The following is a 27809-nucleotide window of genomic DNA, read 5'->3' as shown; positions in this document are numbered from 1 at the left end:
ATAAAAAAAGGTAAAAGAAAGAAAGACCTCCAAGTAAATAATTTGCCCACTCCAGCTCCTACGACCAAATACAAACAGTGGGGAAGAGGGTTAGCTCAACCCACCACAACTTTCAAGCTAGCAAGGAGTATATATTCATGCTAGCATTTATGGTGCCTAAAACACATTTATGATACACACATACTACACACTTATAACATCTAACAAAAACAGGCTTAATAATGACAATAATTGAACTAAACTCGCAATCATAAACATCAGGGTGGCTAAATATGAATTATGTATGTTTTAAGGTGTTGGAAAGAAATGACACCCACCTCTCCCACAGGGGAATTGTAGAAAAGAGGAGAGGCAAAAGGGGTACACTGTATTTATAGTATTGCACCAAAGAAGAAGAAGAAAAGAATGAGGAGGGGCTCTAACTGATAATGAACATAACTACAGGCTTGGAGGTCCTAAAAGTCAGGTATAAAAGGAGCAGTTTGGGGGTTTAGAACACATTTTGTGTAATTATAACAATGTGATTTATGACCCTGTTACATAAGCACAACCAGAATTCATACATAAGGCAAAACGGATTATAAGATGCACTGTCGATTTTCGAGAAAATTAAAGGATTTTAAGTTTGCCTCATGGCGGCAAAAATACATAACATATATATTAAAAAAGCAACAACAGAGACCACACCAAGGAACCAAATACCTAGTCATTTTAGGCTAAAATTGAAATACAGAATTGAATTTATTGTAGTCAAAGATAAAACTGCAAAACATTTATGAATAGATCATCTTTCTGAAATCAGTTGTTTTATGGAACTTTTTCACAGATCCATTGATAAGAAGATAAACACCAAAGATCATTCCAAGATTTTTGTTTATCCCCTCCGAGATGAACACAGTCCTCTTCTCCACCATTATCAGGCTGAGCTCCTCCCCAGTTCCTAGCAAGTCAGCAACAACATTATCTTATTATTATTATTATTAAGAAGAACTTAAGCTGTTAGTTGCTTGTGTGTGCGTGTTTGTGTGTGTGTCTGCATGTTTGGGGGGGGGGGGGGGGGGATAAATACACTTTACATTAGGATCACCAAATTTCAATTAACAATGGGGATGAGTAAAAAAAAAGGTTTGGGGTTTTGGGGTTTTTCTTTTCAGGACATGGTGGTTTTTAATCACGCTTGCATAAATTCTGCAGATGGCAAAACACACCAGTTCAGAACTTCTTCTGACCCCCTGTGGCCAAAACAAGTTATTAGCACACATCTTTAAGTTTTTGGTCGTGCAGTTGGGATCCACCCACTGACATGTAAGCTCACCATTGTGTTTAACAAATATCTTTTGAAAATTCAGTACAAGGAATGAACTGAACCAAGGTGAAGACTTACGTCAGAGTCAGTGGAGTCCCATCTACCCATTTCCACATTCCCTCCTGTTCTTCGTCATTCAAACCAATCCAAACTTCTCTGGTGATCGTAGAGAGGAAGTTCTGTTTAATATGAAGGAAAAGCTTTTTATTTTACTTTAAAATCCCAGTTTTAGTCTATGCAGTTTATTGTATCTAAAAGTCTCTTTTAAAAATCCAAAGCCAGCACTAATTAAAACTTCGGATTTTCTACAACGCATTTCGTGCAACACCGAAGATACATTTAATGACAGCTCACACAGCAAAACACTCACTCATTCAAATCTTTAATTCTTTTTGTCATATTGTCTAAACAAGCGTGGTCAAAATGTTAATATATTCTGCCAGTGGACTCTTAGAGTTGTCTGCTCATGTCATAAATCTAATACCCATTTTTACTAAAACATAATTTTTACTAAAACACGTAGAATATCACAACCAAAAATCATGTGCTGTGGAAACCAAACATAGTGCAATAGTATTCTGTAGGTTACCGGACTTCCTGTCACACCTCATAGCAAACGCTTTCTCATGCAATGTATGCTGCATCCCCTGCATTTGTTGGCGTCTTTGCCATATCCTGTTTTTCTTATCCTTGCTTCACTGCCACACTTTCTTATTCTTCCTCAGCGTCTTCTTCCACTGACAGGTTGTTTCCCCGATATAATTTCTGTCTAAAATGAATTTCTGTGATAGTGTGGCGGACCACCAGGTGGCTCCACACACACCCAAGTTGAACGGAAGTGTTGGGGTGGAGATTTTGGCGCTCACTATATGTGAAGTTCGGAGAGTCAGTTAATAAAGTTGGAGTGAGACACAGAGACTTCTCCTGTCGTTATTACATACCTCCACATTGGTGACCCCTGTAGCGAACATGCTAAGGCTCGACGACGAAGCCAGCTCCGGCCTGGAAGCATCGGCTGCCGCCGGACTTTCACCTCCGCCGATGGCTGCGTTTGCTGTGGCGCTTAAATTGCCGGATTTTTGGCTTCACGATCCTCCTTCATGGTTCGTGCACGTAGAAGCTCAGTTTGCTCTTCGTGGAGTTTCAGCCGACGATACTAAATACCACCATGTGGTGGCCTCACTTGACCCGCTGTCAACCCGCCGCGTGATGACTCTCTTCCGGGACCCTGCCCAGCCCAAGGCAAGTACGCCGCCCTCAAGGCGCTGCTGCTGCGGCGTTACTCCCTCTCTGATGCTGAGCGGGCCGAGAAACTCTTTTCCCTCGCGGGCCTGGGCGACGGCACCGCTCTCGAGCTCATGGAGAGCATGCTGTCCTTGCTGGGCGCGGATGACGGAGGATTTCTCTTCACCCACCTCTTTCTCTGACAGCTGCCGGCTCCAGTGCGCGCTGGCCTTGCCAACTCCCCGCTATTGGCCACGAAGGATTACCGCTCCCTTGCGGAAGAGGCGGATCGCATCCTCCTGGCTACCAGGACTTTCGGCGTCCAGGCGATTGTTCAGGACTCACCAGCGTTTTCCCCCGCCCCCTCACCGATGCTCCAGGGTCCCTCCGACTCGTCCACAGTGGCCGGAATCGCTGCATGGCGGCACCGCGGAAAGGGGATTTGTTTTTATCACCAGCCTTTTGGAGCGAAGGCACGGCGCTGTCTCCCTCCTTGCAGTTTCCAGACCCAGGGAAACGGGCATGTCAGCGCTCTGTAGCAGCCGCGACCGCTGGCAACAAGGAAAGGCTGCTTTTCTTAGAGGACTCACGCTCGGGGAGGCATTTCTTGGTGGACTCCGGCTCACAGAAGAGCCTTCTTCCCCCGGTTGGCTCGGACAGGCTAGCTGAGGGCTGCGGGCCATTGCTAACAGCGGCTAATGGCTCTTCCATCAAAACCTTCGGTGAAAGGTTGGTGACTATTTGCTTTCATGACCGTGACTTTCAGTGGAACTTTGTTGTTGCTGCTAGCTCTGTGCCTATAATAGGCGCTGATTTTCTTTGTGCTCACGGACTGCTGGTTGATGTTGCTAACAGACGTTTAATTGATGCTGTGTTAGGGCTGCTCAATTAATCGAATTTTAATCACGATTACGATCTGGGCTTTCAACGATCATTAAAAATGACTGAGCCGATTATTAGCCCCTCCCTCATTTATCCGCGACACCTTAAAGGCCGGTCCGTGAAAATATTGTCGGGCATAAACCGGTCCGTGGCGCAAAAAAGGTTGGAGACAGCTGATTAAGAGGACCTGAGGGAAGCTTGGAAAGCTAAGCAGAAGTTATTTGGAGAGGAGAGTGACTGCCGTTGGTTGAAAAGAGAGGTAAAAAAAAACTTCAGTGGTGTTGCACACTATTTTATATTATTTTTTAAAGTCATTGTTAACCCTTTAGCTGGTCAGAGCTGCACGCTCCGTTTTGTGTAACTATTTTTAAATCCCTGTAGAACCTGAACCGTGTAAGCTAGCGCAATATTTTGTTTTGCATATGAAACCAGAGGAGTTGTACTTACATCTTATGCCATCAGCTTGTCCTCGGTCACAGTTTCCTTCCACATAAAGCTTTGCAAAAATTGCATAAAAAGCGTTTGCAGGAACAAAAACATAATATTCCAGAAACAGGCTTTGCTGATCCGATCAGCTGTTCCTAACACTTCCCACAGTGAAACAGACATCAGTGCGAACTATCGCATGTCCGCCATTTCCTGCCCGAAACCGGAAGTGATGTCATTTTAGTGGAAAATGTAGTTTTTTACTTGTAGGCCTTAAAAGCCTATACTGGTCATGTTTGACTTTTCTGAATAGTTTCTGGGATGCTTAGAACTCAAATTGCACTGCTGGAAATAGTTTATTTTGATGCACCTGCTGTTTTCTTTGCAAATTTGCATCATAGGATTGTTTTTTGTTTTTCCTGCAGTGTATATAAAAATTGCTGTATCGCCAAAATAAAACTATGAAGACACTCAAAATAAATTTCCTGTTGTTGTAAACTATTTTTTGCAACTTTTTTGTATTTAAAGTTTTGAGGGATAAGCCTCTTAAATTTCTCCAAGTAGAAATATATGTAAAAAAAACAAAAACGATTTTCAATTTTTTTGTAGTTTATTGCACTTTTTTGCAATCAATGTAGTTACTATGGACTTAATGCATACATATTATTAAAATATGGGCTATAACAGTTGTATAGCAACTTGAAATGCTCCCACAAATGGCACTACAACATGTAAAAAAATAATATAAGCTCTGGCGGACTTGGTTCTATAGTAGGTCTTAAAGGGTTAAATAAATATCGTCAAATAATCGAGATCTCAATTTCAGTGAAAATAATCGTGATTATCATTTTTGCCATAATCGAGCAGCCCTATGCTGTGTCATTTTCCTCATTACCCTGTTTGACTCGGGGTGCTCAGCCCGTGGTGCATGCTAACTCAGTAGATTCGGGTGACGTTTTTCAGTGTTTGCTTTCTGAGTTTCCCTCACTCTCTGTCCCCCCTTTTCTCGAGCACTGTGACGAAGCATGGGGTGGAGCATTACATAACTACAGTAGGGCCCCCGGTGTTCGCGCGCGCGCGCCGCCTCGACCCTGCCAAACTGGCTGTCGCTCGGGAAGAATTTGCCACCATGGAGCGTCTGGGCATCGTGCAGCGTTCGAACAGTGCCTGGGCTTCTCCGTTGCACATGGTGCCTAAATCTGATGGTCGGTGGCGACCTTGTGGGGATTTCCGCCATCTTAATAATGTCACAGAGAACGATCATTATCCCATTCCCCACATCCAAGATTTTTCCGCCCATCTTGCGGGGACCTCGGTTTTTTCGAAGATCGATTTGGTACGGGGATATCACCAGGTTCCCGTGCGCGCGGAGGATGTCCCCAAAACCGCCGTAATTACACCTTTCGGCCTTTTCGAGTTTCTGCGCATGCCGTTTGGCCTGAAAGGTGCCGCCCAAACCTTCCAGCGGTTGATGGACTCGGTCTTGCGCGGGCTGCCCTTTGTTTTTGTATATCTTGATGATATACTGGTGGCCAGCAGCTCGAAGGAGCAGCACATGTTCCATCTGCGGCAGGTTTTTCAGCGTTTGGCGGAGCATGAACTGATTATTAATCCGTCTAAATGCCAGTTTGGGTTGCCCGTTCTCGATTTTCTTGGGCACCGTATTTCCGCCGAGGGCGCGGTTCCGTTGCCTGACAAAGTCCGAGCTGTTTCGGAATTTCTGCGTCCCACGAATGTTAAGGCGCTGCAGGAATTTTTGGGGATGGTGAATTTTTACAACCGTTTTCTCCCCAGAGCGGCACATCTGCTGAAGCCCCTTTATGGGGCGTTAAAAGGTAAGAAAGCTAATGACTCCGTTGACTGGTTTCCGGAAAGCATCCAAGCGTTTTCTGATGCTAAGTCAGTGTTAGCTAATGCTGCCCTTCTGGCCCACCCATCCCCCTCAGCGCCGATTGCGTTGACCACCGATGTGGTGCTGGAACAGCGAATCTCGGGTGTCTGGCAACCGCTCGCCTTTTTCAGCCGTACGCTACGTGACAGCGAACGCAATTACAGCGTTTTTGACAGGGAGCTACTGGCGCTCCACCTGGCGACTCGTTATTTCCAGTTTTTTCTCGAGGGTCGTCACTTTACCGCATACGTGGACCACAAACCCTTGACGTTTGCCATGTCCAAGGTTTCTGATCCATGGAGTGCACGCCAGCAGCGCCAGTTGGCAGCCATTTCTGAGTTTACCACGGACATTCGGCACGTGGCTGGTAAATCCAATCATGTGGTTGACTGTTTGTCCCGTGCGCTGGTTTCTCCCGTCTTTCTCGGCATAGACTACTCCACCATGGCTGCCGATCAGAGCGGTGACCCGGACATCCTCGCACTTAAATCCACCCAGACGGGCCTCATACTACACTCAAAAAAATGAATGAGGTGGATTGTTCAGTGTATATTAATTATTTATTTTCATTTTACTTAAAATATATGTTTTTGTTAAGTTAACATATGTTTTTCTAATCAAGTCTACGTAATTGTGTCTATTATTCAACGTACATAATACTAATGTGTTACTTGATCGCATAACATTTAAGTTAAGTCAATTAGGATCGATATACCTTGTATATCCACAAGGTGGCAGTAATGCAAAAACAGTTGTAATGAAACCGCGCAGAACAAGAAGGTTTCACGGCTTGTGCCTGATCATGCGCAAGACTTCAAATTTAACTGAAAAAGGCTGTTTTGGCGCCAAGCTGCTGTTTCTTTGAGAGGTAAGACCACTTTTTTCTTTGACTATGTTGTGTAGTATCTATATGTCCAGCATGGTTATATTTTGCGTTTGTCTTACAAGACATGTTATATCGTTTGCGTGTGCTTGTTTTACATTAGTTTTACTGGGTCCTGGACATGCTTATTTTGTGGACTGTGTAAGAAACATTTTTATTGTTTTTTGTTTTATTAAGGGATTAGCTACAGGGGTTCATGGGGTTATTCTTTCAAGGGGTTATTTTTCCATTTGCTTTCTTGGGATTCCTTTTCTGTAATCCGAGAGTCGGAAATATCGAATAGGATAGCAAGGATAGCATAAAGTGACATTTAAAATCCAAAAAGTCAAGGGCGAAAGCCACTGTGACACCATTGTTCTGCTCTATCAGTAATCTGTATTATGTAAAAATGGTCTGTAAATACAGCATGTTTCCTAGCGGAGTTATACATATCAATGTAGTTATAAATTACAGTTTGTGAAAGTACACACTTAATTTTTTTAATAAAATTATTCAAGACATATGAGTGGACAGACAATGGAGGTCGACAGACCTGGTGATAATTGCTTCTATAGAAAGTTAGCACATGGCAGTGTCAATCTCTTGCTTTTCTTCTGAGTAGTATTTTATTTAGTTGTAATTCAAACAATAATTTGCTTCTTGAAATTAAGGAATTAATTTTTTTTTTCTTTATAAATCTCAGATCCTGCCTTTACCTGCTCCCTCCTATACTGATGTGGTGTATGTGGTATTGCTGAGCTTGTATGTGGTATGTGAACTGTTATACTTTTAAAAACAAAACTGTTTTATAAGTTAAGTTTTCTTTTGTGACCCATCCCATGCCCCTGTTATTTCTTCTCCACATCTGAACCATGGTAAAGGTTGCAGTTCAAGGGCCTGAGGCATGAAATTCTTTTCAGATCAGCTGTGATCAATATTTTTTGGAACTTGATAAATAACAATAAAAGCTGTAATGGCTCCATTAGCATTTTGTGTAAATGTTTGTGTTAAAATTATAGCTTTAATGAGGTCTTACTACATTAGTTTTAGTTTGTATATGTGTACATATAGTATGTATATTTACAGTACAGTATGTTGTGTTTGTTGACATATTTTCAGGTGGAAGCAGAATATGTGAGGATTACTACTGCATGTTCCAAGGCTTTTTACACAACTTGACCAATACACTGACCAGCTCGTAAAAGTCTTCAAGAAAAAAGGAGGCGTTGCAGGGAAGAAAATTAGACAAACTTTGGCCCCAGCCACACAGGTGCGTTATTCTGTTGGTAGCAAAATATTATGGCTAATAAGATCATTTTCAAATTTAAACAACTAGTGTATGGTAGCTGCACAGTGCACTTACATTTATATTAAGCAAGACAAAGTTTGGTACTCAAAACGTTGGAAAATTTAAATTACCTAAACATATGTAAAATCTGATCCCTTGATTTAGGTTAAACCAGAAGTGAATGTTTTTATGTTATGTTTTGAATGCAAAAAAGATGATGTATTAGTTTGTCTTTACCTCCATTATGGACATATATAATGTGGTGGAAACCCTGCCCAACAGGTTAACTATTCATGTCCATGTGATGATTAGTTGGTCTTGTGTACATGTCTATCTGTGCAGTGGATATGTCATTCATTTTGCGTATAATGTGAGTTTCTGTCATCCTAAAGTATATCTGTTTTCTCTTCCTGTATCTCTGCCACTCTCTACAGAAGGAAACCATTGAAAAGGGGAGGGAGTGTGTCCTCAGGGCACTACCTTTTTACCTGAATGAAGACCCAAGCATCCTCTTCAAAGAATAATTGGTTGGTAATTTTAGTTTAGTTTTTTATCTGTATTAAACCAAATTTTGAATAACTAATGTTGTTGCATGTTGTAATGTTGTTGTTGTTGTAATTTGCATGGAACCTGTTTAAATGTTTTGGGAAATCTTCTTGTATACCCAAACTATTTATATTTATCGTTGAATCTGTAGTCTAAAATAGTGGCGCACTGGGGTGCATGTTCCTAATATTGTGTTTACGTCATTAAAGGGTAGCTTTGGCCCTTTTTCTTTCTTTTTTTAAAACTGGATGCCATTTTTCTATGTTTTTGTGTCTAAGCTACAGCTGTTCAGAGGGAGCTGGAACAAATTACCCTTGCTATCTTTACCATCGAAAGAGCTGATGCCAGCACTCCTCCAGCCGATGTGGGTATAACCATCTAGTGTGTCCTGCATGACCTGGAAGACCTGGCCTCTGCATGTGCACTCTTAATGGGTGGGATATATGCACTGAATCTCAGTTAACCTCAAGACTGAAAGCTAAGAGACAATCAAAAGTATTGAGATTTAAAGGATTTAATTGAGAGATGATACTGCACCAGAAATGTTGAAGGGTGGTGTGTATATTAGCGTTCAAGGCATATTGTTATGAGGTGGAAATATGTTCATATTCAGTTTGTGTTACATTGTGTGCATTGTAAAGGTAATTGCAATACATACTAAAAATAAGGGTAAGTTAGGAGGTTGATCTGATATCCTCGTGTTGGTGTTGTTCCCAGATCATCATACTAAATGTTGTTCCAGGATCAACATTGCAAGTGACCAATCAGAATGTTGTGACGTCATACTTTTGCGACTTCGGGAAAAAACGGCGTAAAACAAAAAACTGTACTTAAGCTGCGTGAAACCGCCTCTGTCCGCCGATCAACTGACCCTAACCCTAACCGTAACCCTTTAATAAACAGTAAGCAGAATTGATATTGTCCTTGCAACATTTGAATTTCATAAATGCACGAATGACTTGGAATAGAATAACGTCACAACAATGTGATTGGTCACTTGCAATGTTGAACCTGGAACAACATTTTCATGATGGTCTGGGAACAACACCAACACGAGGATATCAGATCATCCAAGTTGGGAATGCAGGATGAATGTATATTTTGTGGACTTTTAAAGACGACCAATTGTTTCCATGTTAAAATGTTTACATCTGAAGTTTTTTGCCCAAACACTGGTAAAATAAATGTTGACAGTGGCAAGTGTTAAATGGTTACTGCTGTGCTGTTGCAAAAAAACTGAACGCTGACAAGCTGTTTTATTGTTAGACCATAATGTTGGCATGTTTTGTTAAAGTTTTATTTGGGATGGTGATGTAATTTTCTTTGATTGCTAATATCAGTGGACTATTTATTATTATTATTATTATTATTATTATTATTATTATTATTATTATTATTGTTGTTGTTACATTTTTTTTTTTTTTAAATTGTGGCTGTTGAGGTGGACACTTCACTTTGCATTGTTAAAGGAAAGCACTTCATTGGCATTGTGTTACTGGACTGACCCTAAGCAATCATTGCAAATAGCAACTTTGCTATCCATTTTAGACACTAAAAGAAAAAAACACTCACAGACCTTACTAGCATCACATGTGCATAACTCAAGTGTCATCTTATCAATGTGTTATGTGATCTTCAATGCGTTTTTTTTTTTTCTTCTATTTCTGGTAGATACAGCCATTTAATTTAAAGTCTTGATGTTGCATCTGTCTACATACTGTTAATTACTAACCCTAATGAGCTGTTGTGTTTTATTTTGGACTGGGTTTACACAAATGCTCACTGAATGTGTTGGCAATAAAATAAATTTTAAAAAATAAGTTGGATGTACTTAATTCATTTGTGTGGAACCTGTTGACAAAATAGATTTATGTAAAACTAATTAATAAAGCACAAGGTGGCTGAAAATATAATATTTGAATTAATCTAACTTAAATTTAACATTTTACTGCCACAAATAAGAAATGTGTTGAAGTAACTAATCTAAACTATCTAACCTGAAAATATATCATCTATGTTCATACAACATAACTTGATTTAGTTAGTCTTAAATATGTCTTGTTAATCTTAAGTAGTTTTTTTAAATTAGATGAACTAAAGATTTTTGCTTTAAACTAACATAATTCAATTTCGTGGAACCTGTTGACAAAATAATTTTAATTAAAGTCAACGTTTCATTTTTTTGAGTGTAGAGGACAGACCCGTGCAGGACGGTGGTCCCCTCCTCGTCTGTGATGTTTCCACCGGTTTTTGACTCGGTACATGCTCTCTCTCATCCAGGGGTCCGGGCCTCTGTTAAACTGGTCAGTTCTAAATTTGTTTGGCCAGGCCTTCGCAAATCTGTTAAGGAATGGGCGTCAGCGTGCATTCCCTGCCAGCGTGCGAAGGTTCATAAACACACCAAGGCGCCCCTGGAGCCGTTCTTCATACCCAGCAAACGTTTCGATCATGTGCATGTCGATCTGGTGGGTCCTCTGCCGCAGTCACAAGGTTTTACGCACCTTTTGACTGTTGTTGACCGGACCACCAGGTGGCCGGAGGTGGTCCCCCTGGCGTCCACTACAGCAGCAGTGGTGGCCAAGGCGTTTTTGTCAAGCTGGGTCTCGCGTTTCGGCCCACCCGCAGACATTACGTCAGACAGAGGCCCCCAGTTCATATCCGAGCTTTGGTCGGCCATGGCTGATGGACTGGGGGCTAAAGTCCACCGCACAACCGCATACAACCCGCAAGCTAATGGGATGTGTGAACGGTTCCACCGGTCGCTTAAGGCTGCTTTTCGTGCCTCCTTAAAGGATGGCAATTGGGTTGACCGCCTCCCGTGGGTTTTGCTTGGGCTGCGCTCTGCGGTTAAGGAGGATCTCGGCGCTTCCCCAGCTGAGCTAGTGTTTGGTCAGCCCCTCCACGTGCCTGGAGAATTCTTGCCCGAAAATCCTTCTCCCTGCTTCGATCCATCAGTGCTATCTCTCAACCCGCTTTTGCACTCGCTTCGGGTTCCTGGTCCGGTGCACCATTGCGTGCCTGACACCTTTGTTCCAAAGACTTTAGAGACTGCTAAGTTTGTTTTTGTCAGGCACGATGCCCACAGGACATCGCTGCGGCCGCTGTATGACGGCCCATTCAGGGCTATTGAACCGGGCCAGAAACATTTTGTTTTGGATTTTGGGGGTCGAAGGGAGACTGTGTGTGTTGACAGACTTAAACCTGCACATGTTCTTCCGGACAGTAATGTAGTGCCGGCCCAGGCCCCTCGCCGTGGCCGCCCTCCTTCGATGGGGTTGACAGACTCTGGTTTTCCCCCCAGGACTACCCCCGGACCACCGGCGTTTGAGCCTCCTCCTGCCTTTCCTGCTCGCCTTCACCAGCCTCGTTCACAGGATGGACCTTCCTCTGCCTGTTCTCTCCCTCCCAGGTTCAGTCGTTCGGGTCGTTTGCTTAGACCCAGGGTCCTGGACTGAATAGAGACCTAACTGTGTGTTCAGGGGACCACCAGGTGGCTCCACACACACCCAAGTTGAACGGAAGTGTTGGGGTGGAGATTTTGGCGCTCACTATATGTGAAGTTCGGAGAGTCAGTTAATAAAGTTGGAGTGAGACACAGAGACCTCTCCTGTCGTTATTACATACCTCCACAATAGTACATTTTAAAACGCTCGTGATTTTTTTTTTTTACTTTATTTTGATTGTGTTAACACTACAAAAAATATATACTTTGAAATTAAAAGTATTCAGCAAAAATAAAAAGGGTCTAATCTAATAAGTGTCTGTCTCACACTGTGACAGAATTATAGTTGTTTCAGTGTTTAATGTCTATATATGTGTTGATAAAATGTTGAAGGGTTAATAGAAACATTTCTTGGTTTTTCAAAACCAGAAAAAGCTATTTACATTAAAAATAGGAGCTTGAATTTCAAAATGTATTTACATCTCAATAACACACACATACATAAACACTGTACCTGTTCTTCAGGGCTGTTAATAACCAGCAGATCTGCTCCACTGTTTATGCAGTCCATTCTGGCTTCATCCCAGGAACCAGATCTTCCTGAGAGGAGATAACAGCTATGGTTGAAGTTCCATCCTACAGGACATTTTTTATCTGAATGAAATTACAGAAAAGCAATATTTAAATTAAAGAATTTTTTTCCTGAACTGTATAACAATGCTTATTTGATCTCTGTTTAATTAAGTAAAGTCCTCCAAAGACTTGATCACAGTTTATTCACTTGAGACTCAATAATAAGAATAATAATCATAATCATAATATAATACAAAATAAAACTTAAAATCTACCTAATAAAACATTTAACAAATACAACAATGAAAACATTAAACACTAGCACAAGTTTTTATCTTAGCCACAACAAAACATGTCATATTATAAAATAAAACAGAGGACAATTAAAATGTAGAATTATAATAAGCGATAAAACTTCAAAACATTTATGGCATGGTAAATGGCCTGCATTTGTATAGCGCTTTTCTAGTCCCTAAGGACCCCAAAGCGCTTCACACTACATTCAGTCATTCACCCATTCACACACACACACAGGCGATGGCAAGCTACAGCTGCCCTGGGGCGCACTGACAGAGGCGAGGCTGCCGGACACTGGCGCCACCGGGCCCTCTGACCACCACCAGTAGGCAAACACGGGGTTAGTATCTTGCCCAAGGATATTTGGCATGCAGGCAGGAGGAAGCCTGGGATCAAACCACCGACCTTCTGATTAGTGGCTGACCTGCTCTGCCACCTGAGCTACAGCCACCCCGGGTTATGAGTAAATTATCTTAAAGAAATTTTACTTGGGTTTGGTGTTTTTTCGCAGATCCATTGACGATTAGCTGTCAAACACCAACTATCACCCCATGACCTTCTCCCATTGTTTGTGACATAAGCACAGTCCTGTTTTCCACCATTATCAGGTTGTGTTGTTGCCCAGTACCTAGCAGGTCAGTGACAACAACATTATTTTATTATTATTGAGGGGAAAATGAGCCTTTGTCTTTGGTGTTTGTGTGAGGAGTTTTGTCAGACTGATTTTCCATCAGCAGCTTTGAGTTTTTATGAATACAGTGTACATCAAGATCACCAAATTTCAGATAAAAATAAAAGATAATATATATTTCATTTTACTTTTACTACACAAGGTATACAGACAAACACACAAGCCCAGACTGCACAAACATTTTGACTGAAATAATAACTACAGCCTTGGCACAGTGTGGCAAAAAACAAGTCATTTGCATGCATCTTTAAGCTGTGGGAAGCCGTTTGGCTCCACTGACCATTATGCAAGCTGAACAATCTGCATTCATCTGTGGGTTTAACAAATTTGGAAATATTCTGGAAATTTAATAGTAATGAATGAACTAGTAAAGTAATGAACTGAACCAAAGTGAAGACTTACGCCAGAGTCAGTGGAGTTCCATCTACCCATTTCCATGTTCCCTCCTGTTCTTTGTCATTTAAACCAATCCAAGCATTTTTTTTGGTGATCGTAGAGAGAAAGGTCTGTTTAATATGAAGAGAAAACATTTTAACCACAATTTTATCTATAAACTATGAAATTATTTTATGTCATAAGTTGCACCTGAGAAAACGCATAATCATAGCAAATAATTTCATTTCACAGGTGCAGTTAAGTTCCTCGCTCCTGAAGTTCAACAAGCCACATGCTAGAACGTGCAAAAAGAAGCCATTTCACACCAAGATTGTCTGCTTTGCACTGCTATTTGTTTACAATTGGAAAAATTGTTTGCCAAATAATTATCAACAGTTATTATTTTCCTGTGTAGCAGTGGAAATACAGATAACTATCACTGGATTACTTTACTGCTGAACAAATCCTTTAAACTGTCCCCTTAATCTGGTGTACAACATAGCTTTTATAATAAAAAAAAAATCACTATAAAGAGAAGAATGCATCATTCTTCAAAAAAAAGGTGCCTTTGAGTGCTGCCTTTGAGTGCACTTTGATCAGTCAAATGCAGCTGTGCACATCTGGCTGCAAAGCTTCACTGACTGTAGTTTCAGGCGCCACTGTAATAATTAATCTAAATAATATCACATATTCTCTGAACAGTCAATCTGTGGAGTGGACAGGAGAGGGGGATGTTACAGGCTGTCTTTAGTAGCACATTTGTCTGAACTAGTGTCTAATAAAACAGTTATGGGGCGATCGTGGCTCAAGAGTTGGGAGTTCGCCTTGTAATCGGAAGGTTGCCGGTTCGAGCCCCGGCTTGGACAGTCTCGGTCGTTGTGTCCTTGGGCAAGACACTTCACCCGTTGCCTACTGGTGGTGGTCAGAGGGCCCGGTGGCGCCAGTGTCCGGCAGCCTCGCCTCTGTCAGTGCGCCCCAGGGTGGCTGTGGCTACAATGTAGCTTGCCATCACCAGTGTGTGAATGTGTGTGTGAATGGGTGGATGACAGGTTGTGTAAAGCGCTTTGGGGTCCTTAGGGACTAGAAAAGCGCTATACAAATACAGGCCATTTACCATTATCACTGTTGCTATCATTTTGTGTAAATTATGCACAATCCTTGAAGCTGCTGCATGCTAGCTGTGTTAAGTTTTTATGCTTTTTGGTTTTACTGTATCTGTGCAGCTAACCAGCAGATTTACTTTAGTCATGTCTGTTGTAGAGCCATCAATCTAGTCTTGGGCCTTGGACCAGCACACATCTATTTTCATCAATTTTAGTTGACTTTATTTTTTAAATTTTTTTATTCAGTAAAAAATACATTTTTATTACAGTAAAATGTACAAATGTTCTGGATTAAAATATTCTCCAGACTCTATGTAATTGTTGAGTCTTTAAATTAGACACCACCGCTGAAGCTAATTCACTGTAGCTGTACCACAATTTGTTAGTTGATTCATATGATTTTAATTGTTCTACATGGGATGTTCTGTGCACCAGTGAATGTACTGATTTATCACTGGCTTCACTTTAATACTGAAAAACATATAATTCTAGGACACGTTTTGAAGCACTCCTGTCCAGTTATGGTATGTGCAGTTACATGTGTTTGATGCAGACTGAGCAACTTTTTGTTCAAAGGTTTAAATGTCTGTATTTTGGCCAAAGTAAAAATTTGGCCCTTAGAGGTTCTGATGCACACTTCTTTTCCTGATCCTCGTTATGTGTTTTTTCAGTCATAAAAGCTTTGTAATACTGTACAATAGATTAATGGGACAGCTGTGACATGGCTTCACAACTTCAGAACTTAACTTAGATTACTCTGGTTTGTAGGATTTGTTCAGCAGTAAAGTAAAACAGTGATGGTTGTTTGCATTTCCACTGCTACGCATTAAACATTAACTGTTGATAATTTGGTAAGCTTTGTCTTTCAAAATGTAAACAAATACGGACACAAGCAGCGCCTATGTCACTTTCACTGTGTAACTGAATTTAATGCAGTAACCTGAAGTGTCCATCAAGGTGACCAATCACATTAGGACCACCCTTCTCCTTTGCACTACTGCACCCCATCAGTCAAAAATGAGTTGATTTGCACAAGCAGGATTTCTCTCCAAGCACAAAGAGCTAAACACAAGGGCATGAAACAGCAGCACTGTTTTACTGAAGATAAATTTCACAACAACAAATATAGTAAATCACTCTCGTTAACCTGCAGCATGCTGTAAATCTTTTTCAACAATCAATAAATCATTGTCACCAAAAACTTGTTGATGCTGTCTAAACAAGGTGATCAAGATGTTAATATATTCTCTCAGTGGTGTTACAGCCCTGGGCCCTATTTCAGGAAGCCGGTTTAGTGCAAACTCTGAGTAAGTATACCCCGAGTCAACGAAAACTCTGGGTTTTCGGTTTCACAAAGCAAGTTCTGATTAATTCTGAGTGAGTTACTATGACGACACACTCCGTGAAGCTAACCTGCCCCCTAGCAGGTTTACTTCAACTAACCCTGATGTTCTCCGCCTCTTTGTCGGAAACCTGACTGTAGGAAGTGTCAGACATGGCGTGTCCCTTCCTTGAAGAGCCAGTAGATGTTGAAGCCTGAATTCTCCGCAGAGCTCTCCGCCGGGAGAGAGTGATTAGAGCGCGTTCGGACATTTTATCATTTCCTGATGATTTTCTGTGCGAACGTTACCGTTTTTCAGCACAATCGATAATTTATTTGAATAACACTTGGTCACTTGGTGTTCGCTCGCTCTGTGGTAGAGTATCACTTCCTGTTCCTGCTCAAACACAGTGGTGTTTCTGAGTAGCTTATTTGCTTAGCGATTTAATTAACAACTTTTAAATACATTCTTCTTTCATAGTATAATCTTCACGTGCTTCATCCGAAGCACACTTTCTGTGTACTCACTACCTAATTTATAGCCAAAGTATTCACTCACTGTCTCTGTACTGTCTCGCTAGCCTAGCTTAGCTCGTAGCCGACTCATTAGCACCATGGCTACTTCACCTGTCCCTCCTGCACTTTCTTGCTCATTGTGTCAGATGTTTAGTTACTCCTCGGCCTCCTTTAGCAGTAATGATATCTGTAACAAATGTAGCATATTTGCAGCGCTGGAGGCCAGGATTACTGAATTGGAGACTCGGCTTCGCACCCTTCATTCACCCGTAGCTAGCCAGGCCCCTGTAGCTGGTGCAGCCGAAAATAGCGTAGGCCCCGCTAGCTGTTCCCCGGCAGGTCCCAAGCAGCTGGGGAATCAGGGAGGCTGGGTCACGGTGAGGAGGAAGCATAGTCCTAAACAGAAGCCCCAGGTACACCACCAACCCGTTCATGTGTCTAACCGTTTTTCCCCACTCGGCGACACACCCGCCGGGGGTCAAACTCTGGTAATTGGCGATTCTGTTCTCAGACATGTGAAGCTAGAGACACCGGCAACCATAGTCAATTGTCTTCCAGGGGCCAGAGCAGGCGACATTGAAGGAAATTTAAAACTGCTGGCTAAGGGTAAACGTAAATTCAGTAAAATCATAATTCACGTCGGCAGTAATGACACCCGGTTACGCCAATCGGAGGTCACTAAAATCAATATTGAATCGGTGTGCAACTTTGCCAAAACAATGTCGGACTCTGTAGTTTTCTCTGGTCCCCTCCCCAATCAGACCAGGAGTGACATGTTTAGCCGCATGTTCTCCTTAAATTGCTGGCTGTCTGAGTGGTGTCCCAGAAACGATGTGGGCTTCATAGATAATTGGCAAACCTTCTGGAGGAAACCTGGTCTTGTTAGGAGAGACGGCATCCATCCCACTTTGGATGGAGCAGCTCTCATTTCTAGAAATATGGACAAATTTATTAAACCCCCCAAAATATGACTATCCAGAGTTGGGACCAGGAAGCAGAGTTGCAGTCTTACACGCCTCTCTGCAGCTTCTCTCCTCCTGCTACCCCCCCAAAAACCCATCTCCATAGAGACTGTGTCAGCTTCCAAAAAGACAAAAAACAAACTAAAAACCAGCAACAAACAACTTAAACATAAACAATTACAAAGAAAGAACAATACAGTATCCACATCTGAACCAAAGAGTAAAACAGTGAAATGTGGATTATTAAATATTAGGTCTCTCTCCTCCAAGTCTCTGTTAGTACATGACTTAATAATTGATCAACAAATTGATTTACTCTGCCTTACAGAAACCTGGTTGCAGCAGGATGATTATGTTAGTTTAAATGAATCAACACCCCCGAGCCATTCTAACTACCAGAAATCTCGAAGCACAGGCCGAGGGGGCGGTGTGGCAGCAATTTTTCACACCAGCCTATTAATTAATGAAAGACCAAGACAGACTTTTAATTCATTTGAAAGCCTGATGCTTAACATTGTCCACCCCAGCTGTAAAACTCAGAAACCAGTCTTACTTGTTATCATCTATCGTCCACCTGGGCCTTACACAGAGTTTCTGTCTGATTTCTCAGACTTTATATCTAATTTAGTTCTGAGCTCAGATAAAATAATTATTGTGGGTGATTTTAACATCCATGTAGATGCTAAAAATGACAGCCTCAACATGGCATTTAATCTGCTATTAGACTCAATTGGTTTCTCTCAAAATGTAAAAGAACCCACCCACCACTTTAATCACACTCTAGATCTTGTTTTAACATATGGCATCGAACCTGAACAGTGTTTCCTGAAAACCCTCTCCTGTCTGATCATTTCCTGATAACATTTACTTTTACAATAATTGATTACACAGCGGTGAAGAGTAGACTTTATCAAAGTAGATGTCTTTCTGAAAGCACTGTAACTAAGTTTAAGAATATAATCCACCCACTGTTATCATCTCCAATGCCCTGTACCAACACAGAGCAAAGCAGCTATCTGAACGCTACCCCAACAGAGGTCGATTATCTTGTTAATAATTTCACCTCCTCACTACGTACGACTCTGGATACTGTAGCTCCTGTGAAAACTAAGGCCTCAAATCAGAAGTATCTGACTCCGTGGTATAATTCTGAAACACGTACCCTAAAGCAGATGACTCGTAATCTGGAGAGGAAATGGCGTGTCACAAATCTAGAGGATCATCATTTAGCCTGGAGAAATAGTTTGCTGCTTTATAAGAAAGCCCTCCGCAAAGCCAGAACATCTTACTATTCATCACTGATTGAAGAAAATAAGAACAACCCTAGGTTTCTCTTCAGCACTGTAGCCAGGCTGACAAAAAGTCAGAGCTCTTTTGAGCCAACCATCCCTTTAACGTTAACTAGTAATGACTTCATGAACTTCTTCACAAATAAAATTTTTATCATTAGAGAAAAAAATTACCAATAATCATCCCACAGATGTAATATTATCTACAGTTACTCTTAGTACCATTGATATTAAGTTAGACTCTTTTTCTCCAATTGATCTTTCTGAGTTAACTTCAATAATTACTTCCTCCAAACCATCAACGTGTCTTTTAGACCCCATTCCTACAAAACTGCTCAAAGAAGTCCTGCCATTAATTAATTCTTCGATCTTAAATATGATCAACCTATCTCTAATAATCGGCTATGTACCACAGGCCTTCAAGCTGGCTGTAGTTAAACCTTTACTCAAAAAGCCATCTCTAGACCCAGCAGTCTTAGCTAATTATAGGCCAATCTCCAACCTTCCTTTCATATCAAAAATCCTTGAAAGAGTAGTTGTCAAACAGCTAACAGATCATCTGCAGAGGAATGGTTTATTTGAAGAGTTTCAGTCAGGTTTCAGAGCTCAGCACAGCACAGAAACAGCTTTAGTGAAGGTTACAAATGATCTTCTTATGGCCTCTGACAGTGGACTCATCTCTGTGCTTGTCCTGCTAGACCTCAGTGCAGCGTTCGATACTGTTGATCATAATATCCTATTAGAGCGATTAGAACATGCTGTAGGTATTACAAGTACTGCGCTGCAGTGGTTTGTATCATATCTATCCAATAGACTCCAATTCGTGCATGTAAATGGAGAGTCCTCTTCACACACTGAGGTTAATTATGGAGTTCCACAGGGTTCAGTGCTAGGACCAATTCTGTTTACATTATACATGCTTCCCTTAGGCAGTATCATTAGAAGACATAGCATACATTTTCACTGCTATGCAGATGACACCCAGCTCTATCTGTCCATGAAGCCAGATAACACACACCAACTAGTTAAACTGCAGGAATGTCTTAAAGACATAAAGACCTGGATGGCCGCTAACTTTCTGCTTCTTAATTCAGATAAAACTGAGGTTATTGTACTCGGCCCTGAAAATCTTAGAAATATGGTATCTAATCAGATTCTTACTCTGGATGGCATTACCTTGGCCTCCAGTAACGCGGTGAGGAACCTTGGAGTCATTTTTGACCAGGACATGTCCTTCAACGCACATATTAAACAAATATGTAAGACTGCTTTCTTCCATTTGCGCAACATCTCTAAAATTAGAAATATCCTGTCTCAGAGTGACGCTGAAAAACTAGTTCATGCATTTATTACTTCCAGGCTGGACTACTGTAATTCATTATTATCAGGATGTCCAAAAAACTCACTGAAAAGCCTTCAGCTAATCCAAAATGCTGCAGCAAGAGTCCTGACAGGGACTAGAAAGAGAGAGCATATTTCTCCTGTTTTGGCTTCCCTTCATTGGCTTCCTGTTAAATCCAGAATTGAATTCAAAATCCTGCTCCTCACATACAAGGTCTTAAATAATCAGGCCCCATCTTATCTTAATGACCTTGTAGTACCATATCACCCTATTAGAGCGCTCCGCTCTCGCTCTGCAGGCCTACTTGTTTTTCCTAGAGTATTTAAAAGTAGAATGGGAGGGAGAGCCTTCAGTTTTCAGGCCCCTCTTCTGTGGAACCAGCTTCCAGTTTGGATTCGGGAGACAGACACTATCTCTACTTTTAAGATTAGGCTTAAAACTTTCCTTTTTTCTAAAGCATATAGTTAGGGCTGGACCAGGTGACCCTGAATCCTCCCTTAGTTATGCTGCAATAGATGTAGGCTGCCGGGGGATTCCCATGATGCATTGAGTTTTTCCTTTCCAGTCACCTTTCTCACTCACTATGTATTAATAGACCTCTCTGCATTGGATCATATCTGTTATTAACCTCTGTCTCTCTTCCACAGCATGTCTTTATCCTGTCTTCCTTCTCTCACCCCAACCGGTCGCAGCAGATGGCCGCCCCTCCCTGAGCCTGGTTCTGCCGGAGGTTTCTTCCTGTTAAAAGGGAGTTTTTCCTTCCCACTGTCGCCAAAGTGCTTGCTCATAGGGGGTCATATGATTGTTGGGTTTTTCTCTGTATCTATGAAGCGCCTTGAGGCGACTTTTGTTGTGATTTGGCGCTATATAAATAAAATTGAATTGAATTGAATTGAATAACATCCTCAGGCCTAGTATTGCTCATGTGATACATCGCGGACATCCTCTCAGTTCTGTACATATTATTTGTATTGCACTTCGGTTTCTTGCAAACGGGAGCTTTCTGTATAATATTGGTGACGCTGAGCACGTTTCCAAGGCTACCGTCTGTCGGGCAGTCAGGAATGTTACAGTTGCACTGAAACGTCTCCTGTACTCGTTTGTGGTGTTCCCCGGTCACAGACCCACAAGATTTATCAAAGAGGGATTCCACAAAATTGCAGGTATCAGGATGAACGAAACTTAATTCATGATGTGGTGATACTTGAACTACTACTTACATTTTACATTTATTTTCACAGTTCCCAGGCGTGATTGGCTGTATAGATGGCACTCACATTCCAATCATTGCTCCTTCAGTAAATGAAGGAGACTATGTGAACAGGAAGTCTTTCCACAGCATTAATGTACAGGTACATAAAATAAAAAATGAAATATAATAAAATAACGTGTTAAATGGGTGGAAATCCCTAGATCAATGTTTAAATTAACACTCACGCATTGACTCTGTCGGCTATGTTTTGCCATGCATGCTCCCTTTCTTTTGCAGCTGAGGCTGTGTTACTTTTTTTCTGCAAAATTTGCATGTTATCGGCATATGCTGCCATCAGAATTTCTACCTCAAGCGCTGTAAAATACATTGACCGCGCCTTCTTTCCCTCCGTCTCCATGGTGACTCGCTTAATCTGTGCTCCACTAATCAGGGCTTTATGTATCCTCGTGCGCGCGCTTAACTTGGGGTTAAAGCAACTCCGCGTTGATTGAACTACTTGTTATCAGCCTTTCTGAAACCGAATATTCCGAGTTGGACAGTTCGGGGTTACTCAACCCTGAGTATCGTTTTTCACTCTGAGTTTTCTAAACCGGCTGAAATAGGGCCCTGGACATATACAGAATCAGGACGTGTCAGTATGTCTGTATTGTTTTTTATATGTGTGTACTGTGCCTTTAAGAGTCTCGGCAGGCCCCTCCTTGGGTGAGCTGTTTTGGGTTGGCTTTAACCTGGCAGCTCCTAATTGGCCCCACTATCAACAGGCTGTTTTTTTTTTTAATAAAAACCTTTATCCTTCATAAAAAAAGTTCTTAAAAAATTTAAAGAGATTTTGCTGATACACTTTAATTCAGCAAATGTAATGTAAAATAACCATATTCATCATGGTTTTTTAACTTTATTCTGATTGTGTTAACGTTAAGAAAAATGTTCATTTTTTTAATAGTAAAACTATTCACCAAATAAGAAAAGAAAAACAGAAAATATCTTTTAGTAATAGGATAAGATGGCCCCAACTGACAGCGTGCTCAGTGAATACCTCAGGCAGCAGAAACCCATGGAAGAGGAGGAAGGCGAGGAACTATTATGGAAGGACGGGCCCCTCCATGGCATGTACCACCGGCAGATAGCGGAGGTGACTGATATCCAGAAATGCTGCCATTGGCTGGACAAAGCTTGACTGAAAACCAGCACGGAGGCTCTAATCATGGCAGCACAGGAACAAGCTCTGAGCACAAGATCCACAGAGGCTGGGGTCTATCACACCAGGCAAGGCCTCAGGTGCCGGCTATGTAAAGATGCCCCTGAGACAATCCACCACATAACAGCAGGGTGCAAGATGCTAGCAGGCAAGGCATACATGGAACGCCATAACCAAGTGGCCAGCTTAGTGTACAGGAACATCTGTGCCGAGTATAACCTGGAAGTCCCGAGGTCAAAATGGGAGATGCCCCCAAGGGTGGTGGAGAATGACCGAGCTAAGATCCTGTGGCACTTCCAGATACAGACGGACAAAATGGTGGTGGCTAACCAACCGGACACAGTGGTGGTAGACAAACGGAAGAAGACAGCCGTAGCGATCGATGTAGCGGTTCCAAATGATAGCAACATCAGAAAGAAGGAACACGAGAAGCTCGAGAAATAGCTCGGGAAGATGATGGAGGGTGAAGGTAACAGTGGTCCCAGTTGTAATCGAAGTCCTTATATATATATATAATTACAGGTGAGGGTCAGGAGTCCCAAAATGAATTAAAAAAAGACATCATTAAATAATTTATTAAATGTTTTAAATAGATGAATAGGCATGTAATTAATTACTTAAATATGGCCTTTCATATACATAAACACTGTACCTGTTCTTCAGGGCTGTCAATAACCACCAGATCTCCTCCTCTGGCTCTGCAGTCCCTTCTGGCTTCATTCCAGGAATCAGATCTTTCTGAGAGGAGATAGCAGTTATGGATGAACTTACTCCATCCTATAGGACATGTTTTTTCTGGAAGACATTACCAACAAATACCAGTTCAGCAAGTTACTGAATTATATTTAAAGAACTCTATAACAATGCTCATTTGATCTGTTCAATTAATTGGAATTTTAGTACTTCAATAGTTTTGCTTTTATCAATCACACCAACAAGAACAGTAAAGCCAGAAGGACACATTTCCTGCGGGGAAATTAAAACAGAGTGGACTGTCTGAAAAAATAAGACAATGAAAACACTCTAGACAAATTTGTGTAACCACTTTGTTGGTGGAAGCTGGACCCAGATCCAGTTTATCAATGATGTGCTTTTTTATTTGTTGTGATCAGTTTCATTTCTGATTCTAAACTATAATTGTCTTGGCTGGAATGACCATGTTGCTGATGAGACTGCCCACAAATATTATGACTGCATCGTGGTCAGAACTGTTGTATTAGCACCGTGACAGACTGGTGACCTGACCAGGCTTTACGCTCACTCTCACTCCACAGCAGCTGGGATAGGCACAAAACCTTCCAAGACCCTGAACTGGATAAGTGGAAGACAATGGGTAGATGTGTCTGTTAACCCACTTTCAGGCCTTTTGTTCACACATTGATATCTAAGGCAGTTTTCGAACATCTGAAAACATTTTAGAGATAAAAGACTGAAATTTTCACAGACCTTTATTACCATCAAAATAAATCAGAATCTGTAATACATCAAAAAAGTCTTGACTAGTTAAAATATGAAAAAAGTCACCACGTTGCGGAGCGTCATTTACCTGGCAGGAAACACGGCGCCTAAGCGGCTCAAACGCTCAAAAGTTTGGTCATACTTTACGAGAACGGATAACAACAGGGCAACTTGCAATACTTGCAAATTGGATAGTTCATTTAAGGGAGGAAACACTACGAATATGCAAAAGCAATTTGCTCACAAAACACGCGATGACCTTAAATGAATGTCGTGTTTTTAATTCCACTCCGGACTCATGAATCTCAACCCAGCAGCAGCGGTAACGTTTGCACGTCCTCTCCCGTTAATGCGGCAGGTAAATAATCAACTAACAGCGCATATTATGTTAGCGCGATCTGCCTTATTACAAAACCTGCCATTATTGTGCATTTAGGTGACCATGATGACACCCCATTAAAGAGCCGTAGGCTGTGGATCTCTTAAGATCTCACTGTTGTGTTGTAAGGCCATGTTACTCCTAAATTTCTATCTTGTTCAAAGAGAAGATATAAAACAAAGTTCTAAGCTAATCGACCTTAGTGTTCTCCTTTTTTAAAAATAAGAATCGATAAAGAATCGGAATCGTGAAAATCTTATCAATACCCATCCCTAGTCAGGGGTCAGCAACCTTTAACACCCAAAGAGCCACCTGGACCCGGTTTCCACGCAAAGGAAAACACTGGGAGCCGCAAATACTTTTTGACATCTAAAATGAAGATAACACTGTATATATTGTTTTTTTTTACCTTTATGCTTTGTGTGAACAACTAAAGTAAGTAAGTAAAGTTTATTTATTAACAGACAGGCAGTCACAAAGCGCTGTACACAAAATATTAAAATAAACAATACAATCAATAGACATTATACACAATGTAAAAGATCAAATGTAAAGAATGTAAAGAATATAAAATACGTAGATCAACAAAAGGCTTGTTTGAACAGAAACGTTTTTAACTGCTTTTTAAAAGAATCCACAGAGCAACTAAGGTGTGTGAAATCCATTAAGTTTTACAGAGAAAATCACATTTTGAACTCTTAAAGAAATATAACAAAAGGAAAGACACCCAGCTGAACTAAAATCATCCATGTAGCAAACAAAAACTGTTGTGAGCCGCCACCCTCATATCGCCTTTGGAGCCTTGACCTGACATTTAAAAAGTAATTGGAAAAAAAGCACTGTGCTGCTAAAAAAAATAGATATTTGCAAAATTCTGCCTAAATATGTATTTTACCTGGTTAATGTGTGTGGCGGGGCGTGGTCTGCAGCGCCGCTGCAGGGGAGGCGGACGCACCTGAGCGGCACCCGCAATCACACCTCGCCGCCTTAAAGTCTGTACTCTCACTGCTGTTGTGTTTTCGGGCTGTGAGCTGAAAAGCTACAGCCGGCTGTATGCGTACAGCAACCATGTGAAAAGTGGTCAATAAAGAGCATGTTCATGGAAACGTCGTCGGGTCTGCCGTGGTACGTTTACAATGGAACTTCTGCTCCTGAACCTCTGCGCACAGCGTCTGCAAATCGGGGCTGTACGAAGTCACTTTCATCTTTACGCAGGACTATAAGTTGTCATCTGTGAGGCATGAGCGTTTTTTGTTTTTAACATAGTTCACGGTGGGGAACAGCTGCTGACATAATGTGGATCCGAGGATCCATAATTGGCATATCTGGGGTTGAAAGTCTCGATAAATGCACGCCGTTTCTACAGGTATACCGGCTTCTGCGAGTGTGACGCTTATTTTGAGCGATGAAAAATAATAAAATATAATTTTATTTTTATATTTCAATACCACAATAATCTTCCAATTTAGAACTACAAGTTAAAAAAAAGAACTAAACACAAATAAAATACACTTCAGCTAAATACTTCTAATTTATTTTCCCAAACCACCTGGAGCCGCAGTACAAGGACAAAAGAGCCGCAGGTTGCCGACCCCTGGACTAGGTGAATGAGGCATGTTAAAAAAAGTGCTTTGACTGCTCAAGCAGAGTAGAAAAGTGCTATATATAGATATATATCTTGAAATATATGAAGATAAATGATCACAAAACCCATTAGATGTGTTCAAACTCTGAACCATGAAATTTGTATGTAAATGTGTGATGGTCAAGCAGAATGTTCTAAAGAAAAAAAATGTCTGACTTTAGATGGAATGACTGTAACTACCTATATTAAGGTCTATTTGTTGTAGACTCATTAATTTATAAATGTAACTACAATTTCTATAAAGGAATCAATTTCAGCATTTTTGTACTGGTTTGATTTTGTGATGCAGTCGGCAATGTTGCTACTACTGGGGTTAGGTTAATTGGTGAATCTAAATTGTTCATAGGTGAGAATGTGAGTGTGAATGGTTGTGTGTTTGTGTGTTGTGTGTTTCTATGTGTTGGCCCAGCAATAGACTGGCCACTTGTCCAGGTTGTACCTTGCCTCTTGCACTATGGTAGCTGGGAAAGGCTCCAGTGACCCTGAATTGGATAAGCGCAAGCGAATGGCTGGATGGAAATAAATTAAATGAAATATCATCCAGCAACTTTCTTGGGTTGACTTTATGAATTTCGAATAATTTCAGTGAGTGCAAAGTCTTGAAGAGCCACAATCCCAAATGACAATGCATATTTGGTCTCTTAAGCATTTAAGTTTAATTAATTTAAGTTAATTAAGTTTCTTCTCAGTGAGAGAAAAGGAGAACAGTATTTGCTAGAGAATTGAATCACTGTAAAGACAACGGTAAATAAAAGGACTCACTCAGAGAACTCAGAAGCACTTCAAGCTCTTTGAGATTTTCAGAGAAGTTGGTACGCAGCAGGTCTCTTTCCTCAGTCATGACGGCAAGTTTTTTACTCACAGTGGAGAGATTTGCATTCAGGCTGTCTCTTTCCTCAATCATAATAAAGTCTGAAATAAATAAATTAGGGCAGGCTTTTGAGACACAAAACATCTTGTGCATTCATACTTAGACTGCTTCTGATTTATTTTAAACCATAAAAACTTTGAACATTGCTTAGCTTGTCAAATATTAATTCAGCACTCAGTGGCAGTTTGAACAATTATTTATGAAGAATCAGACTCACAGTGGACACCATGAGTGACAAATCCAATAAGAAGCAAAACACCCAGCAGACTCCACAGCACAATAACACCTAAATAACGATTCTCCTTACGGCTCTTTGGACCTGAAAAGAGAAGAAAAAAAAGACTGAATTATACAACAGTAACAACAGCTGTTAAAATAAATCTATCACTTCCTACCTGTGTGATGTGTTGACAGTTTTGGGTTGTCTTGTTCAGCAGATTCAGCACTGGCAGAAATTTCCTCCATTGCTCACAAGCAGGCAAACTATTTCCTAAATGGTGAGATCTGTAGCTCAGCGCTTGTAACCTCAAATTATCAGTAGTTTCAAGTTCTTCTTTTTTTGAACTTTCGAGGATGTCACACATTTCAGATGTTGTTGATATGATTTTCACAGCACTAATTTACCAGTAAAAGTGGATCTGATCCTTTCTAAAGATAATTTTGTATATGATAGTTGTCAGGGTTCCTGGGTCGGTGACCCAGTATTTCC

General features: G+C 41.1%; 1 protein-coding gene and 1 long non-coding RNA gene across 5 annotated transcripts; one reads left to right on the top strand and one right to left on the bottom strand.

The window, feature by feature from the left end:
- Positions 1 to 383: 383 nt before the first annotated feature.
- LOC113007802 (C-type lectin domain family 4 member M-like) lies at positions 384 to 27706 on the bottom strand. Its single transcript, XM_026144749.1, has 9 exons — positions 27496 to 27706; positions 27318 to 27419; positions 26992 to 27141; positions 23400 to 23485; positions 13831 to 13934; positions 13226 to 13365; positions 12382 to 12467; positions 1385 to 1485; positions 384 to 940 (listed from the first exon to the last, which is right to left on the bottom strand). The coding sequence occupies exons 1-9, from the start codon at positions 27563 to 27565 to the stop codon at positions 808 to 810; spliced, it is 972 nt and encodes a 323-aa protein (XP_026000534.1). The 5' UTR covers positions 27566 to 27706; the 3' UTR covers positions 384 to 807.
- Positions 6287 to 9128, top strand: LOC113007804 (uncharacterized). 4 transcript variants are annotated; one of them, XR_003269945.1, is made up of 4 exons: positions 6287 to 6597; positions 7295 to 7360; positions 7711 to 8406; positions 8704 to 9128. It is a non-coding gene; the product is annotated as an uncharacterized LOC113007804 (long non-coding RNA). The 4 variants fall into 4 exon arrangements; XR_003269946.1 differs by having other exon boundaries at positions 6287 to 7360; positions 7711 to 7861; positions 8314 to 8406; XR_003269947.1 differs by having other exon boundaries at positions 6287 to 7339.
- Positions 27707 to 27809: the final 103 nt, after the last annotated feature.

This window comes from Astatotilapia calliptera, chromosome 16, assembly GCF_900246225.1.
Source record: "Astatotilapia calliptera chromosome 16, fAstCal1.2, whole genome shotgun sequence".
In the NCBI taxonomy this organism is placed as follows: Eukaryota; Metazoa; Chordata; class Actinopteri; order Cichliformes; family Cichlidae; genus Astatotilapia; species Astatotilapia calliptera.
The sequence above is the reverse complement of the archived record's forward strand: the minus strand, read 5'-3'. Positions and strand labels throughout refer to the sequence as shown.